Source organism: Polypterus senegalus, chromosome 13, assembly GCF_016835505.1.
Source record: "Polypterus senegalus isolate Bchr_013 chromosome 13, ASM1683550v1, whole genome shotgun sequence".
NCBI lineage: Eukaryota > Metazoa > Chordata > Cladistia > Polypteriformes > Polypteridae > Polypterus > Polypterus senegalus.
Genome location: NC_053166.1, coordinates 63,255,920 through 63,275,018, shown reverse-complemented (window position 1 = coordinate 63,275,018; position 19,099 = coordinate 63,255,920). Strand labels below are relative to the sequence as shown.

At 38.1% G+C, this 19,099-nt stretch overlaps 2 protein-coding genes across 7 annotated transcripts in view; both read left to right on the top strand.

Moving 5' to 3' along the window:
• LOC120543246 (matrin-3-like) overlaps positions 1-526 on the top strand; it is a 95,047-nt gene extending 94,521 nt beyond the window's left edge. For all 4 annotated transcript variants that reach the window (XM_039776216.1, XM_039776219.1, XM_039776215.1 and 1 more), the window contains one exon: positions 255-526. In XM_039776216.1, the coding sequence (XP_039632150.1) occupies positions 255-299 (45 nt within the window). In that variant the 3' untranslated portion in view covers positions 300-526. The remainder of the gene's footprint in view (positions 1-254) is intronic.
• Positions 527-11,560: 11,034 nt separating this feature from the next.
• The window catches only part of LOC120543392 (matrin-3-like), a 52,041-nt gene continuing 44,502 nt past the window's right edge, over positions 11,561-19,099 (top strand). For 2 of the 3 annotated variants that reach the window (XM_039776457.1, XM_039776455.1), the window contains exons 1-2: positions 11,561-11,648; positions 16,874-17,844. In XM_039776457.1, coding sequence (XP_039632391.1) covers positions 17,029-17,844 — 816 coding nt within the window. In that variant the 5' untranslated portion in view covers positions 11,561-11,648; positions 16,874-17,028. Of the gene's footprint in view, positions 11,649-14,946; positions 15,019-16,873; positions 17,845-19,099 lie in introns of those variants that run through there. The other variant, XM_039776456.1, reaches the window with a different exon arrangement.

Here is a 19,099-nt window from a genome sequence, read left to right as displayed (position 1 = left end):
TTGAGGCATCATGCAAAATAAAGGTTGTGGTTTATTTGAATGAATGCATTTTATAAAGCAATTTTTTCATGAACTGATTTAATAATTTATATCCTGGGATCTATTTTGTTTCAGAAAAGTAACTGTTTATGTTCACAAAAAGGTCCCACCAGAGTCATTTTTGTGTGCTTACAGGTACCTAATTCTGACAGCTATTGTCTAGGTCTTCATTAGCTTTAACTGAATGCCATTTGTTCTCTTTTGTATTCCCCCAGAACAAGATGGACACGGAAAGCAGCTGTCCTACTGCAGAAAATTGAACAAGAAATTTGTGAAAAATTATGGCATTGTCTTGGCCATATTTTCATTTTTTCTTTGAGAATATATTGTATGATCCACATTTTTTCATAAAATAGTTCAACTGCCTTCAGAATTTTCATAGTGTTAACAAAGAAACTGTAAATCAGCCTCATTTCTTTATATGTGTGTATTTAAAATTCTATATTGCCATCATTTCGAAGTATTAAATATACATAATTACAAAGTACTTGGGCAAATTATTTATAGACTTTGACTTTAACCTACATATAGTATTATTTTAGTGCTGTTGATAAATGTTACATTTGCCTTTTTATTTAATACTTGTTTCACAATTAAAACCGGTAAGTTATTTTCAAATTAGTGGTTGAGTTATTTAAACTTTAATATAAATATGAACATGTACCAAGATTAAGAATTCATACCAAGCATACAGAGTAGCAGGTTTTTCTGCAAAGAATTATGACAGTAGTTAAAATTCCTCAAGCAAAATTGGTTACCTTGGTCATTCAAATTTCTCATAAGTGGTTTCAGTTTACACAGACTAGTGTTTATGGCCACATTACATTAATGTTAGTGGAAACAAATGCTATGGAAACTCATGGCATTAGAAATCCTACCATGGTGCAGATGTGTAGGCATCTAAACATTGTATTGGTTTTTTTTTTAGTATTTGAATTTCGAAAACCAGAACATTACAGTAGCATTCTACTTATTCAATATTGTATACATATATAACAGATACTTATAATAACATACCAGATACAACTATTTACAGTCAGCCACAGACTTATGGTACAGCTCCATTTGAGAAATGCCATTTGACCGTATGTCAGTCACAAAGTGTATAGTTCATTGCAGTTGAGGCTCTGTTGGTCTGGTGTGGGTCACCAGTACACATGTGTTAATTGCTGGTACAGAGTGGCAAAAACCAATCTTCAAGTCTTGCAGCTCACATGCCTTGTCCATGTTAGGGAAGGCAGTGCAGGCCAAATGCAAAACAATTAGCCACATAAACCAGCACCAATGAAAACAAACCTTAAAAGGCAATCCAAGAGTCAGAAAGCCTGTCAGACCCTGTGAAATAATAATAAAAGATTTATTACTGTTTACACAGTGTTTCTATCTTGATAGAGTTCGCTTGCAGGAGCGATATATCTGCACTAATCCGAGACGGAGGCTTTGGGCCAAGGGCAGGGGGAAGCGTGATGTCAGGAGTAGGGAGCCATACATATGCGCGCACACACACACACACACACACATATATATAGGTTGTAGCCATTTGTCACTTGCAGCATCAGTAGAAGACAGCTAAGAGATTACTACCTTTGCAGCTTCACTACTGCTTCTCTCACTACTTCTGTGCAGTGTATCATTTTTGTAGCTGGCTGGGCTGCCACAAGTATGTGATAAACAAAAGGCGTATGGCTTTTGTGACCTATAACGTCTGGTTTTGGCAATTTCTAGAACATTCTTATCCTATTGTTTTCCAAGGGCCCTCAGTGCGTAAGTGCTAAGGGCCTCAACTCGGTCGTCTGTAAATTAGAGCATGACTGTAAGTTGGAATAAAATACAGTTAAAACAAAAAAATAAAAACACAAAGCAAAACCAGATTCAACACCTAAAAAAGAGAAAAGACACAGATACATTTTTTTTTCGGGGGTGAGAAATGATTAATAACATTGGATAGTCAATCACACCACCCCAAGCCCAAAATAATAATACAGTAATCCGTCGTTGATCGCAGGGTTTCGTTCCAGAAAATCCGCGAAGTAGAAACCATATGTTTGTATGGTTATTTTTTTACAGTGGTGTGAAAAACTATTTGCCCCCTTCCTGATTTCTTATTCTTTTGCATGTTTGTCACACAAAATGTTTCTGATCATCAAACACATTTAACCATTAGTCAAATATAACACAAGTAAACACAAAATGCAGTTTTTAAATGATGGTTTTATTATTTAGGAGAAAAAATCCAAACCTACATGGCCCTGTGTGAAAAAGTAATTGCCCCCTTGTTAAAAAATAACCTAACTGTGGTGTATCACACCTGAGTTCAATTTCCGTAGCCACCCCCAGGCCTGATTACTGCCACGCCTGCTTCAATCAAGAAATCACTTAAATACGAGCTGCCTGACACAGAGAAGTAGACCAAAAGCCCCTCAAAAGTTAGACATCATGCCAAGATCCAAAGAAATTCAGGAACAAATGAGAACAGAAGTAATTGAGATCTATCAGTCTGGTAAAGGTTATAAAGCCATTTCTAAAGCTTTGGAACTCCAGCGAACCACAGTGAGAGCCATTATCCACAAATGGCAAAAACATGGAACAGTGGTGAACCTTCCCTGGAGTGGCCGGCCGACCAAAATTACCCCAAGAGCGCAGAGACGACTCATCCGAGAGATCACAAAAGACCCCAGGACAATGTCTAAAGAACTGCAGGCCTCACTTGCCTCAATTAAGGTCAGTGTTCACGACTCCACCATAAGAAAGAGACTGGGCAAAACGGCCTGCATGGCAGATTTCCAAGACGAAACCACTGTTAAGCAAAAAGAACATTAGGGCTCGTCTCAATTTTGCTAAGAAACATCTCAATGATTGCCAAGACTTTTGGGAAAATACCTTGTGGACTGATGAGGGAAAACTTTTTGAAAGGCAAATGTCCCGTTACATCTGACGTAAAAGGAACACAGCATTTCAGAAACAGAACATCATACCAACAGTAAAATATGGTGGTGGTAGTGTGATGGTCTGGGGTTGTTTTGCTGCTTCAGGACCTGGAAGGCTTGCTGTGATAGATGGAACCATGAATTCTACTGTCTACCAAAAAATCCTGAAGGAGAATGTCCGGCCATCTGTTCGTCAACTCAAGCTGAAGCGATCTTGGGTCCTGCAACAGGACAATGACCCAAAACACACCAGCAAATCCACCTCTGAATGGCTGAAGAAAAACAAAATGAAGACTTTGGAGTGGCCTAGTCAAAGTCCTGACCTGAATCCAATTGAGATGCTATGGCATGACCTTAAATAGGCGGTTCATGCTAGAAAACCCTCAAATAAAGCTGAATTACAACAATTCTGATGAGTGGGCCAAAATTCCTCCAGAGCGCTGTAAAAGACTCATTGCAAGTTATCGCAAACGCTTGATTGCAGTTATTGCTGCTAAGGGTGGCCCAACCAGTTATTAGGTTCAGGGGGCAATTACTTTTCACACAGGGCCATATAGGTTTGGATTTTTTTTTCTCCCTAAATAATAAAAACCATCATTTAAAAACTGCATTTTGTGTTTACTTGTGTTATATTTGACTAATGGTTAAATGTGTTTGATGATCAGAAACATTTTGTGTGACAAACATGCAAAAGAATAAGAAATCAGGAAGGGGGCAAATAGTTTTTCACACCACTGTATATTTTAAGCCCTTATAAACTCTCCCACACTGTTTATAAATATTCTCCGCACAGTTATACAGTAAGCCCTCGTTTATCGCGGTTAATCCAGACTCTACCTCGATAAATGAATTTCCACGAAGTAGGACTCTTTATTTATAAATCTTATATTTTCGCAGTTAGAGCATTGAAAACCTGCTTACCTTCTAAATACGTTTTTTTTAACATTTTTAGAGCCCTCTAGACATGAAAGAAGACCTTTTAATCAAAGGTTTAAACTGTGCTCCATGACAAGACAGAGATGACAGTTCTTTCTCACAATTAAAAGAATGCAAACATATCTTCCTCTTCAAAGGAGTGCGCGTCAGGAGCAGAGAATGTCAGAGAGAGAGAGAGAGAGAAAAGCAAACAATCAAAAATCAATACGAGCTGTTGGGCTTTTAAGTATGCAAAGCACCGTGATAAAGTGGCTGCAAGAAAAAGGGAGCAATGTGAAGGTAGTCTTTCAGCATTTTTGAGAGGAGCATCCGTATCCTCTAGGCAAACAGCCTCTGTGCAAACAGCCCCACTGCTCACACCCCCTCCGTCAGGCAAAAGCAAACAATCAAAAATTAATATGTGCTGCTAGAGCTTTTAAGTGTTGGAAACACTGCACGGGAAGCATATCTTATATCAGTGTTTCCCAACCTCGGTCCTGGGGACCCCCTGTGGCTGCAGGTTTTTGTTCCAACCAGACTCCTAATCAGTGACAACACCTGATAGCACTGAGCTCATTTAATTAGCTGGTATTTTTTTTTCTTTTATTCGACATTCAGAAAAGCGCAGTAGCATGATTTTTACATTTATAAGACATTTATAAATATTTCTGCTTTTGCTATAGATTTAAATGCTTAACTCTCTTTTGTTGATTTCATTATATTTTGCCCTTTCTCTGTGCAGTTTTTCCCCTTCGTTGTATCTTATTGATGACAATTTAAAATGAACAGATCAGACACCCAGGCAAACAACACTGAATAATCAAAGGCTGCAGCTACTTTAGAGTCAGACCCACTAATTAGTAAATAATTGATTAATTAAACAATTAGAACACCTTGAAAAGTGGAATAAAAATCAAGATGGAAATACTGTTAAAATGAAAACAAATTACATTATTCCTATATAACTGCTTGGTACATTATAATATTTTTTTTTTTTAGCAAACGTTTTCTAATTACTATATTGTTCCCTAAACACAGAACTTGGGAAATATCAGTTCACTTAATTAGCTCAGGAGTTCAATTAAAAGCAGAAGTTGGTTGGAACAAAAACCTGCAGCCACAGGGGGTCCCCAGGACCGAGTTTGGGAAACACTGTCTTATATCATTGAGGAGTTTTATTTAATATGTAATACGTGCTCTGATTTGGGTAGCTTCTCAGCCATCCGCCAATAGGAAACCAGCGAAAAATCTATGATATATATTTAGATATGCTTACATTTAAAATCCGCAATGGAGTGAAGCAGCGAAAGTCGAAGTGCGATATAGCGAGGGATCACTGTAATAATAATAATCTTGCTCTGTTTCATAATTTTGGACGTAATCTCTAAAAGAAGAGAATGTGATATGATATAGAACATTGCTTACCCTCTGAGTTAGTGAAAGTAGATTAAGATTCACCCAGTTGATCAGGATAAGTCTGCATGCTGGTAAGGTGGTATAGTGTTTTACAGTCGATTTTGTTCCTGTGCACTTTAATGGCTTCTGGAAGTACATCAGATAACACCGTTGATGGATTAGGAGTGATTGTACGTAACTCTGAGGCTGCCTGAGAAGTTTGTAATTTTGTACATTCCCAAAACATATGGGGCTAAATGGCAATTCTTGCCTTTTGGGTCTTGCCCTGGATACATTTTGAACAATTTTAAACAAGATCTATGTGAAAGACCTTTTAGTTGAATTATGGACTACTTGGTCAAAATAGAACTAGGATTATTATATGTTTGGCTGAGTTGTACTTTTTTATTGAGATGCAAGTTAAAACGTCCATTACCAACCATTTCCTAGGATCTTTGAAGGGTAAATTCCTTAAAATATTTCATATCTTACTGAAATATATAATACTGCTTCAACCATGTGACCTTGTAAGAAACTCCACGTTTCCATTAGTTTGTGGCATGTTCCACTCAAGGAAATAAACAGCTGCATCTTCTCTATTCAAATGTTAAAGATGACTTTAAGTGTAACCTACTGGCACCATTGGGCAGATTTGACTACGCAGCCTGATTCATTTTATTCCCAGCAACAAGCCTCTTATTAGACAACAAACTGTTGACCCCGGGATAGTAAGAAGGTTGAGCTTGATGGCTGAAATGACTTTGAATGACTGCTTGACTGACTGACTTGATCAAATGTTAATATAAAAAGCTGAAGTTTGGCAGGATGGTTATCTAGGGCAGGCAGCTATCCACTAATAAAAGACATGTTGAGATATCAATATTTAGAGGTAAAAACATCACAACAATAGAAATGCTGAATACTGAAAAATTTAAAATAGGCTTTGCCTGAAATTTGGTGATATCATTTGGGATATTATCATGCTAAAGTACATTTTCTGCACTGACAGGGGCATTATGCAAACAAAGGACTCAGCAGAAAGAATGGAAAGGCCACACAAACAGTAGTACTCAGAGGCAGTATGTCCTTGTATCTCCCAGCACAGCTTGTAAAATACCTAGTTAAATGGCTTGTAGGAAGGATCAGCTAGCTTCTAGTACAACTAGTAAAATAGTTTACAGGAGGGTGTACCTTCTTTCATTACAATGGACCACACACAGTGTTATACACCATATTCCTCTGGAACCTTAGAAGCAACAACAACATTTATTTATATAGCACATTTTCATACATAAATTAGCTCAAAATGCTTTACGTAATGAAGAAAAGAAAAATAAAAGACAAAATAAGAAATTAAAATAAGACAACATTAGTTAACATAGAAAAGGAGTAAGGTCCGATGGCCAGGGTGGACAGAAAAAACAAAAAAAACTCCAGACGGCTGGAGAAAAAAAATAAAATCTGCAGGGGTTCCAGGCCACAGGACCACCCAGTCCCCTCTGGTCATTCTACCTAACATAAATGAAATAGTCCTCTTTGTAGTTAGGGTTCTCACAGAGTCACTTGATGTTGATGGTCATACAGACTTCTGGCTTTTAATTCATCCATCATTGTTGGAACATCACGATGCTTTGAGTAGATGAGGATACCTGAAAAGGAAACAGAAGAGAGAGTAGAGGTTAGTACAGATTTTAGAGCCACCATGAATAGTTATTATAATGAGTTGGATATACAGAGTATCAGGATTTTGCTTATAGTGAAGTTATGAGAAGACCATGTTAAAATAATGTTTTTTAGCAGTTTTTTAAAGTGCTCCACTGTATTAGCCTGGCGAATTCCCATTGGCAGGCTATTCCAGATTTTAGGTGCATAGCAGCAGAAGGCTGCCTCACCACTTCTTTTAAGTTTTGTTTTTGAAATTCTAAGGAGACACTCATTTGAGGATCTGAGGTTACGATTTGGAATATCTATATCTATCTATAAGGTGTCAGACATTCCGATATATAAGATGGGGCGAGATTATTTAAGGCTTTATAAACCATAAGCAGAATTTTAAAGTCAATCCTGAATGACACAGATAACCAGTGTAGTGACATCACAACTGGAGAAATGTGCTCGGATTTTCTTTTCCTAGTTAGGATTCTAGCAGCTGCATTCTGCACCTGATGGAGGAAGAGAAGGCCTGGAAACACATAGTGATTAACACACACAGAGAACATAGAAGATCAAATACAAAACAAAGCATTTAACATGATACTTTAGTTACAACGGGATTTGAGAAACTAGTAAATTAAACAATTTTAAGATGACGTTTATGATGTTCTACTTTAATGACAAACTACGAGATTAAAGTTGACATTTCGTGCTTTTTTCCCCCCACTGTGTGCATTTTTCCCTCTGTACCCCAATAAGCTTTCATATAAAACTCAGACGATGGGCAACGACTCGCCTTTTCACAGCGAATTTGATATCTGACAACTTCTTTTTTATTTCGGGCACTGTACGACTTTGTGAATTTGAGCTTTTCAGTTTCTCCGACACTTTATGTCACGGGTGTCGAACTCCAGGCCTGGAGGGCCGCAGTGGCTGCAGGTTTTCTTTCTAACCCTTTTCCTAATCAGTGTCCAGTTTCATTGCTAATTAACTTCTTTTCCTTCAATTTTAATAGCCCTGTTTTTAATGATTAAGTCTTCTGAATTAATTCTTATCTTCATTAAATGGCAGCCAAACAGAAATGAGATGGGAAACAAGCCAACAAGTGACCAGCTAAACTGTGGCTTCAAACTCCCAACTAATTTCACTCCAGCCAGTTCCTTAATAAGAAGCTGGTTGTTGCTGTTAATTAAACCCGTTATTCAATTCCATGGCTTGTTGCTGCTCTCTTTCTGTCACAGCAGACATTTCCAAAACTGTTGCTATTCTATTATTTTCTTGGTGACCTGAGAGATCAGCCTTAATGAGACCTTCACCTTTCTTTATTTTCACATTTTGTTTGAGGGGTACAGGTGAGCTGGTTGTTTGGAGGCTTGTTTTGTGTCTCGTTACTGTCTGGCTGCTAATTAAGGAAAAAAAAAACAACTAAAGGGACTGAGTCAAGCTAATTGAAACTAAGGCTAAAGAAGTTAATTAGCATCAAAAACTGGTTACTAATTAAGAAGATGGTTAGAAAGAAAACCTGCAGCAACTGAGGCCCTCCAGGCCTGAAGTTCGACACCTGTGCTCTATGTCACTCGATCAACATCCTTTTGTTGTTTATACCACTTTTTAAACCAACAAATAGTTAGTTTTTCAATGCCTCAACTTGGTATTTGCTGAAATTCTTCTATTTTCCCCCGTGCTTTTGCAATTGCCTTTTCACAGAACGCTGAGCTTAAGAGCTATTTATATTGATTTCCATATTCAAAAAGGCGTAATTCTGGGAGGAGACGGGGCGGGACAGCAGGCGCGTGCACGTGTGTTACTTTTCACACTGACTGGGATTTATGTAGCAGAAGAACGTGGAAGTTGACGAACGCACAGATTTATGCATCTGGATTTTTTTGTGCGTAAGTACATTTCCACTTTTGTGCTTACGCCATGTTATAGTGTGAATTCTACGTGCGGTGTTATGCATGAGGCCCCTAGACCTGATAACATTTATTCACAAGTGTTAAAGGATGTTAGTGAGTACATATATAATCCACTTGACACATTTTTAGAAAGTAAAGTTATTTCACGCTGGAGAAATTCCTAAGGATTGGGAAATGACAAATATTCTATTACATTAAACGGTTGATCAGGCAGATCCATGTAACTATAGGCCAGTAAGCTTAATGTGCATCACAGGTAATTTAATTGAAGGAATTGCTAAGATAGGAGTTTTACTGAATAGTCAACATGGATCCAGATGAGGGAGGGAGGTAGGTCGTGTTTAACTGACATGTTGGAATTCTATGAAGAAGCAACAAAAGGATATGATCAAAGTGGTGCATATGATATTTATTTTATCTTTCAGAAAAGATTATGTAAGGTGCCATGTGAGGTTGGGCATCAAACTAAAAGTAGTGAGATTCAGGTTGTAGTATGTACAGTAGATGGGTGCAAAATTGGATGATGGTGTGAGGAGCCTTATCAGAACTGGCTGATGTTATGAGTGATGTCTCTCAGGATTCAGTGCTAAGGCCACTGCTGTTTAATATTTATATTTATAACCAAAAAATTTATATACAGTATAACAAGCTGGTTCAGTTTGGAGATGATACCAAGGTAGGATGATTCACAAATCTTGAATCTGTTGAAGCATTGCAGAGGGACTTGGACAGCATACAGGCTTGGGCATATTTGTGGCAGATGAAATTTAATGAAAGTAAATATGTAAAGTATTACATCTATCCATCCATTATCCAACCCTCTATATTCTAACTACAGGGTAACGGGGGTCTGCTGGAGCCAATCGCAGGCAACACAGGGCACTAGGCAAGAAACAAACCCCAGGCAGGGCACCAGCCCACTGCAGTAAAGTATTACATGAGGAGTTTAAATGTTAGATTTGAATACACAATGTGAGGTCTGAAAATTGAAAGTACACCCTATGAAATAGATTCAAAATTCATATCAACTTGCTGCTTGTTTGTTGGTCTTTCTGTCTTCAGTAATTAAAAAGCATGCTCTATTGGGTTGAGATTAGGTGATTGTCTTGGCCATTGATGAATATCCCATTATTTTACCTTGAGAAACTCTTGGATTGCTTTCGCATTATGTCAGTCAGTCATCATCCAACCTACCCGCTATATCCTAGCACAAGGTCATGGGGGTCTGCTGGAGCCAATCCCAGCCAGCACAGGGTGCAAGGCAGGAACAAATCCCTAGACAGGGCGCCAGCCCCCTGTAGGGCACACATGCACACACACACCAAGCCACACACTAGAGACAATTTAGGATTGCCAATGCACCTAACCTGCATGTCTTTGGACTGTGGGAGGAAACCCACACAGACATGGGGAGAACATGCAAACTCCATGCAGGGAGGACCCAGGTCTCCTTACTGCGAGGCAGCAGCACTACCACTGCGCCAATGTGCCACCCTTTCGCAGTATGTTTTGGATCATTATCCATTTGCACTATGCAGCTTCTTCCAATCAGTTTTGCAGCATTTGATTGAATCTGAGCAGAGACTATAGCCCTATACACTTCCGAAATTGTCCCGCTACCAATGTCAGCAGTCACATCATCAATAAACACCAGTGTCCCAGCTCCATTGGCAGCTATACATGCCCATGCCATAACACTGCCTTAACCCTGTTTTACAGATGATGTGGTATGTTTCAGATCATGAGCTGTTACTTTCTTTCTCCATACTTTGTGAACTGAAGAATCTAAAATTGCTTTTTAACACTGGCATATACGTGCGCACAGGAGGCAGCTAAACGGCTCAATAGAAGGTAATTCCTGGTCGGAACAGGAGGTGGCAGAGTGCAGTATTCCTTTCTCTTTCTACCATGCAGACCAAATGCAGGAAATTCTGCCTGGGTCCTATAACTTCACTTCCTGTTCCAACCCCAGATGACATAATTCCCCCCCTTTCGACTTTAAATCCACCTAGTCTGTACCATAACCTCAGTTCTGCTTTGGACTTTTGTCTATAAAGACCTTTTCTCAACAAATCCAGTTATACGAGAGGCCGACCCAAAACCTTTTAACGTGTCAAGGCTTGATTATTACCACAACACTAATTTCCTAAAACCATCTTAAATGTTATACCAGTTTTTAAAAAACTTCTAAAACGCTATCTTAATTTTTTTAGGATGCAATGGACAAAAAAAAATAGTTTTTTGTTTAACATGAATAAATCAAAAAAAGGTTTTAATGCAACGTTTACAAAATTTAATGGGCAGTAAACATTTTTAGAAAAACATAACAATTGCTGTGTTAAAAGCACAAGTGACCTTTTTCAGTTTCTATGAGTGCTTCTAAGTTAAGAAGCCACCATTTGAGCCAGTTTCCAAAGAATTTGTCCACTTTGGGTTGGTAAACCATGAAGAAGGGAGAAGTTAGTCATCAGATTATGGCTGATTATCCCTAAAACAACATTTTGGGAGAACATCAAAGAAGCTAATCAGAGGTGAAAACTGATCATTGGTTAGGAAAGGGTTAGAATGAAAATCTGCAGCCACGTTCGACAACCCTGCGCTAAGTGATTTAATTCCACGAGCGCCTGTGCAAACTCCGGGGAACAGATGGCGCTCTATATTTATAGCTGACTAAATTGTAGGGGTTGTCTCTTGATAGATGAGCGTTATTGACGTTTTGTTGTTCATTGTCTTTGAGGTTTGTTTATCTTAAGATTGAATACCGACTGCCTGGATTGTAATCTTTCTCTCAGCAAGCGAAGCGGTAAAACTTTAATTGTTTCTAGGGTTTGGTTGTTAGTTTCCATAAGGGGCCTGACGGTAAGCAGGTCACAATATCTCACAATAATTTCTAAGAAGAGGTTAAGTGTTTTGTTTTTTGGTATCAATGCAGAGGTCGAGTGTGTTTTTTTTTTTTCTTGTGCATTTCACATCCTCCATTTATGTTTAAATAAAGCATGTAACTGACATATTTGATTTTACGTAACACGCTGGTATTTTCTGCAGTCCAAGATCCGCATTCACCAATAGACTAATGGCTAGGGCTTCCAGCAGATTTTGGTTAAACTATACTGACCGTAGAAAGATCTGTTCCAGCTTTAAATACACGTGTCCGTTAAGTACGATTTGCAGATGTAAAATATTGACTGGAGTCGATTGGTCGCTGATATTGTTCATTATGTGATTTACGCAAACTCAGTGCGTTCCTGTAATGGAAACAAAAACACCAAATGCCGTACGAAGTAATTTTCTTTATGCAACGTTAACGCGATCTTGCCTTTTGGGTGCATAGATTTTTCTGGACAGACCGAATGCAGCATTTCGTATTTTGCCCTTGCAGGCTTTGTCACGGATGATGTACTGTGCCTTCCGCCGACTCTCCGTAACGTTGCACTGTTATGCGTGCTCGTGCGCGTGCGCATAAAGCAAGCCGTTTTCATCAAATAGAGGTACAGTACTACAGTTTAGATTCTTTACAGCGTGGTAAACGAGTACCTGAGATTAGGCCACTGTTTAAAATCGCACAATATTGAAAGCTAGAACATTTCCTGTTCAAATAAAGGTTAAAATCGCGTCTTTTGTCATTTTTTTGAAAACCTGGCTCTGTGGGAGTCTGACTTTTGATGAATTGCGGTCCTCTGTGCTATTTGTTTCATCCCTTGCATCTGATGTTGCTGGAACAGGCATGTTCCGTATGGAAAATTTCTTAATACAACTGATGTTCTCTTCAAATCGATCTGCTCAATTTTGTTTATTAGTCTATTGGTTTGTCTGTGTTATCAGTATGTATTTGGATTCAAGTACTGTTTTATTGCTTTTAATTGATGTTCGCGGTAATAAGTGCTGTCTTAACACATATAAACCTAGCTTCTTAAGTCTATAGTACTATCAAACCGTATCATTCGTGGTCTCGTTTCTTTCATTCCTGCTTTTCTGTTTTTGTTCTTTGTTTAGTTGTGCTGACAAGATGGTAATTTTCCATCATTTCTGCCTTTGCATTTTAAAATGGACGTGCTGGACTTCATTTTGGCCAGCATATAATTTCACGCTCTTAATATACATTCATGTAACACTGCTGCCTCACAGCTCTAGTGTCTTGAATTCAAATCACATGCCTAGTCCTTGCATATGTCGAGTTTGCACATTCTCCCCATGTCAGCATGGGTTCCTGTAGGAGTAGTGTGGTTTATTTAAGATTTCCCCAAAGACAAATGTGCCAGGTTCATTGGCAGTTCCAAACCAGCTCGGTGTAAATGTGAAAGGGCCCTGTGATGGACTACTGCATGATCCACTTTTAAATTCTGCCTTGTCCTTAATACTACTGACTCAGACTGTGCCCCCCCACTACTACATTCGGTTTAAGAATTTCACATTATGATTGTACTTTAAAGAGATTAGCAGACATTGATGTTTGTTTGAATCCTCACAAGAGAAATATCCAAATGATGGAATACAATTGCACTTTATCTAAAAAAAAAAAAAATCAAGAAATGCGTGTTAATTGACTGTTTTTAGCTTCTGTTTCATCACTTTCATATGATAGGTAATATACAAGCAATAAAGCAAAATGTTAACAGCCCAGATTTTATTATCAAATGTTTTCAATAAACAGTCACTCTGAGAATTTTAAACATATGTTGTTGTATTCACATGCAAGTAAATATACAGCAGTCTTTTTAATTGACCATATAATAATTTAAAAACTAAATATTAATCTCAAACTATCCTGATGTAATTAAGTGTTTTCAATTAGAGTTTTTTTGACTCACTTAAAATAAGAAGCAGAATATGTTCTGCATTTTTTCAATTTTAAGAAACCTCTCTTTGACTAAGTACTAGTTAAGCGGCTAAAACATATTCAAGAAGCACATTCATTCAACAGTTAACAGTACATTGATTGGAAGTCTCACATTGGTTAGTGTTTCTATATCACTGTTCCACAGTCCCAGCCTGGATACTCTCTGGATGGATTTTCTTCTGTATCCTAAAAAAATTGTGTGTTAAATTACTTGTTGACACTTAATTGCCCAGAATGAGTGAGTGAGTGTGTGTGTGTGTGTGTGTGTGTGTATTCTGTGATGGATTGGCACTCCACCCAGGGTTGATTCTTGCATTGCCCCCAATTTTTTTTAGGATTAGCCCCCATAAACCTATAGTGGATTAAGCAGGTGGAATAATGACTGCATGAAAGATAATCTCATTTATCTCTCTGTTACAGGTGGTATGTCGAAGTAACAATGTACAGTATTTTAGAGCTAAAAAGTGGAGTGATTAATGAGAATTTTGCTTGATTTAGAAGTACAATTTTTAAAATAATTGAACATGATATATTATCCTTTAACAAATGTGCTAATTATTATCTAAACAAGATAGACAGAATCGTAATCATTTGTCATTTTTAAAAGAGTTAGCTTGTGGCCATAATTTAACAAAATACACATACCTCTTAATTAGGGTCCAGGGTTTTTCAAATAAATTTTGTCATGTACACTTGCACACTATGCAGAATATAGTTAAATACTTAGCCGCTGAAATCCAAGACCTAAAGAATAAAAAGGCAATAGGTAGAAATACTCCACTCTATTATCCATCCATCCATTATCCAACCCGCTATAGCCTAACTACAGGGTCACGGGGGTCTGCTGGAGCCAATCCCAGCCAACACGGGGCGCAAGGCAGGAAACAAACCCTGGGCAGGGCGCCAGCCCACCGCAGCCCCACTCTATTATTATCACAAAAATCAGTCTGTACAATGACGGCATTACAGTATTTTATAGAAGTACACCATAAATAGAATTATCAGTAGGGCATCGTATCTGTTGGCACTGGCTTCATTTAGAATTCGGTTGGGTTTTGGTTTTGGAGATCTGACCGTTTAAGTAATTTATTTAATTTTGCCAATATCTTCAAAGACTGGCAAAACTGTTGACTAAAAAGCATTAAATATACCGGTAGTCAAAATCGGAGCGGTAGCATCTTTAGCGGAGAATTAAATCCGTCCCTCTAACACAAGGCGGCGCTGCAGAATGCTACCTAGTTGGCGTGGCTTCATTGGAGTCTCCGCGAGGAGTCGCGCATCTCGTTGATTTTTGCTATTGGCCTGGTGAACTCTGCGTCGCTTGTTTGGAGATCAGGTTTGTTTAGTGTAAAGTAACGTTGGAGCGCCTTATTCAAGGATTGTTTACGCCCTGTGCTGAATCTCCCGTTATACCGCGTACGTGGGATCGCATTCTCCAGTGCGTTATTGCGGATCGGCGTTTCGTTTTGTTTTAGTAGCCATATTATGCATATTTTAAAGCTGTCGCACTTTATCGTGCAAGCTTGCGAAAGATAACATTTAGTCCCTTTTATCAATGAAATCTCCAAAATGCTTGGTAGACGATGGTTGCGCCAGGGCTCGTGCTGCTTATGAGCAAGTTACAAATCACAGTTAACGCTTAAATATTTCCATTCATTTTGACTGCAGCGTTTTAGTCTTGAGTGTGTTCGGTCAAATCAAACCCAACTCCCCCCAAATAAATGCAGAGGACTGTTCAGTGAGAAATCTTATTTATTTTTGTCTCTGCTTTGATTTGTTGTTAATTTCACTACTCCTAGCCATCATATATCGTAAACCTTTTTGTAGCAGGGGTCCAGTTATTGGACCCTGGTTCCCTTACGACGCCGAATGACATCTGTCGCTTGTTGTTGTTGTTTGTCTTAGCAATTTTTCCTCGTCTCATAACCCAAAATTATTCGGTTGCATGGAATGACACCTTATGTTTACAGTAGTACGAGTCGCTATATTTACGTGTAACCACTGTGCCGTCATACACAGAACCCTTGTTTTTGGAAAAGCATATGTTGACATATGAACAGTAATTTATTTGGTAAATAATATCAATTGATAAATCTTTTTATGCAAATGTTTGGGGTTTTTGTTTACATCATCATTGAGCAATATCTTTTGTAAGGTGACCAGTCTTTGAGTTGTAATTATTCATTTATCTAACGGTTAACATCTGTCTTACTTTCTTGCTATTTTTTCCTCTTGACATCTTATTAAAAATGACGTTTCTCTACTTGTCTTAAAATGATTACTTAAATTCACTCCAACTTTGGAACTGACACTTCTTGCTTTGCACCATTTTTGGAACTTGTTGAGGCAAATGTGTAAAATGCCATTTTGATTTACCTCAGTCAGTCATGGCTGACATTCGATCCGACGATGATGCTGTCCATGCATCCATTTGTCCATCTGTGACATTCACTGTCCGGTGTGCACGCTGGTGGAAGAGCAGATCAGTTTCGGAAAGGTAGACCCAGGGGCACGATTGGCAGATGAATTGTCACTTCCAGGCGCAGTAAGTTACTGTCGCTAGAGATGTCTTCTCATGTTGACCTGTCCTTCGTAGACTCCCCTCAATTCTTCAGTCAGTATTCTCTGAGTATATATTCATGTCCGGTTACACACATTACACAGATGGACAAGTGCGACAACACCATATTGATGGATGTTATTCCCAGCTTCTCTCTTCCGTTTCTGCTTTATGGCAAGGCTGCGTTCTTCAGTAACTGTTTGGTTCTATTTTCTTTAACATCCATCTCCTTTTCCTCACATGCATCTTTTAAATGCATTTAAATCAGAAGTTTAGGGAGCATCATTCTTAGATTTCTTTTTAGCTTGCATATGATTCTTTTGGAATACTTGCTTAAATTATTAGCAAGCCTGATTTTGGCCTGCACAATTCTTCTTGCATTGCTGTTGCCCGTTTATAAACTTTAACCTCCTGGGGTAGGGAAATTTATTTCAGGGTTTCATATTTTACTGCAAGATGTTTTAGAAAAAAACTTAACTGTCCAGCTGAAACCAATTTTCTGGAAATTAAATGATCTTCCTTGCCTCATTATTCGCTTTTGTCAAGTTTTTAACCCATGTGTTTTCTTATCACATCGAGTGGAAATGTGCTTTGCTAGCAATTCTAATTATTGCTGATTATGTTTCTACAGAGAATTTTTAAGAAAACTAAGAAGAGGAATTCTGCAATTGCTGTTTTTGTTCTTTCTCATTCTCTGCTGACTTGCATTACACACTTTGGATAAACTCTCTAGTCTTTTTATTCTAAACTTAACCTTTGTACCACTGATTTAAGCATCATCTTGCAATGTCACGGGATATTCCTTTACGCAATTCTGGATTCGGCCTGTTTGGTGCCGTTCCATCGTTGAGTTCTTCTGTCAGGTCTCATTCTTCCAGCCAGAGCAGTGCAAGGTTGACAAATTTGAATCCAGGGTCCTTAAGCATGCAAGGATCTCGAAGTCTCTATCCAGCATCTGCTGGTCCATCTCAAAGCCTGACACCTCTTGTTGGAAGTAGTGGCCGCAGTGCCTATGCTTCACAACCACATGGAAGCTTAAATAAAGCAATGAAACTTTTAACAAATCTTGGTTTGTCTGCTGAAGACGTAGATGAACTGGCCAACATTCTTGATGACAAGCCCAGTGTGGAAATGCTGCCACGACTCCTCATGCAGATCAAAGCGCAAAAATCTGGAAGGATCACTATGGCTAACAATCCCAGGGTTGATATGTCTTTGCCAGAAGAGCGACCTTATCAAAGTTTAAGTGATAGTTGGGAAGATCCTAAAAGCTCAAGAGTTGGTGCCTTTGATGAAGGCCCTAGTTTTGGTCATGTAGTTGATTATAATTTTGGCAAAACATCAGAAGAATATACTGGTAGCCATAAGAGACTAGATTATGAGAGCAGAGTCCTTTGCAACAGCAGTCTTCGTAATTCTGATTCTTCCTCTAGTTTCTTTGAGTCTAAATATACTCGCCCTTCTTCGGGGCCTCTGCTTTCAAAGATGGACAGGAGAAAAGGTTATCCATCCCCCAGAAAAATTGAGGATTACCATGGAAAAATGCCCAGTTCATTTCCACATGTTTGCTCCCTTTGTGATGTTGATGTTCATTCCACTAAGGTGAGTTCTCTCCCTCTTTCTGTCTTTTTCTCTTTCTCCCTCTCTCTCTCTTTTATGAAACATCCATTTTTCTGTTTTTTGAAATTGCTTTGGGTCAAAGTTTGATCTTCTGTCTAACCCAATTGATTTTTTTGCTGAGTGAATTATCAAATTTTAGTTTGCAGAATTGATTTTTTTTTCACTGCCTTATTAGAGATGTATAGTATGCCGTTTTCAGCAAGTTTTGTAACATAAAAACATGGGCTTATGCTGCTGATTAAGTTGTAGCAAATCCACCTGAAAACTCATACATTCTTAGAGAATTGTGTTGGAGTTACTCTGTTTCATTTCTGTTGTTTGTGGATGGTTTTCATTTTATTTTAATTTTCTTTTTCCCTAAAGGTTGAATTGTCTGTTAAGTTTGTTCTTTTTACATCTTTCTCTACTAATTTGATCTAGACTTTTTTTCTGTTCAACCATTATTTTTTTTAACCATGATCATGCATTGAAAATGGATCTATTCTCCCAAAATGAAGCCTAGTTAAAATTAGTGTTTTCTCCCTGCTTGTATGATTTCTTAATTCTTTTTGAATAAATGCATTTAGCTGCCCTTACTTTAAATATGAAGTTGAAGTCAGCAGTATTTTGCTGCTTGCCACTCTCTTATTAAAAATCAGTATTTGTTCATCTTTTTTGAGTAGACCACATGCTTTATTACATTAAACCCTTATATGCCACCCCAACACTTATGGAGCCTGTTTTGATATCAATTCAGACTTGTAGCACATGGCACAAGTCTGAAAACGCAATGTATTACATGTATCTTAACACTACCACTTTCATCATCTGAACTAATAAAAGACGTGTTTTTTCAGATTTGCTCATTCTTATCTTCTGATATTAGATTTCAGAACTTTCTTAGATTCTAAATGGTTTGATTTTCTTCTAATGTTTGTAAATCATGAAAAATGCTTTTAGCATCAAATTATTTTGGTTAGAAGAAAAACTACTGTTTAGCACTACCATAACTGCATACATCTTTTTGCAATGGAATATTGATACCTACAAATGGCGTTAAAGCCTTTTTCAAATTGCCTACGTTGCGCTAAGAAGGTGAAGCTCCTTACCCATGTTCTCTTTGTGTTTTTGTGTTTGGGGGTTGCTTCTGTAGCGCACTTTTCTAAGTTTCTACAGTCTTTCTTGCAGTCACAGCCCAAATTCACTTTTGTCTTTCTGGTAAACCACATCACTTGGACTGAAGACCTACAGTACTGAA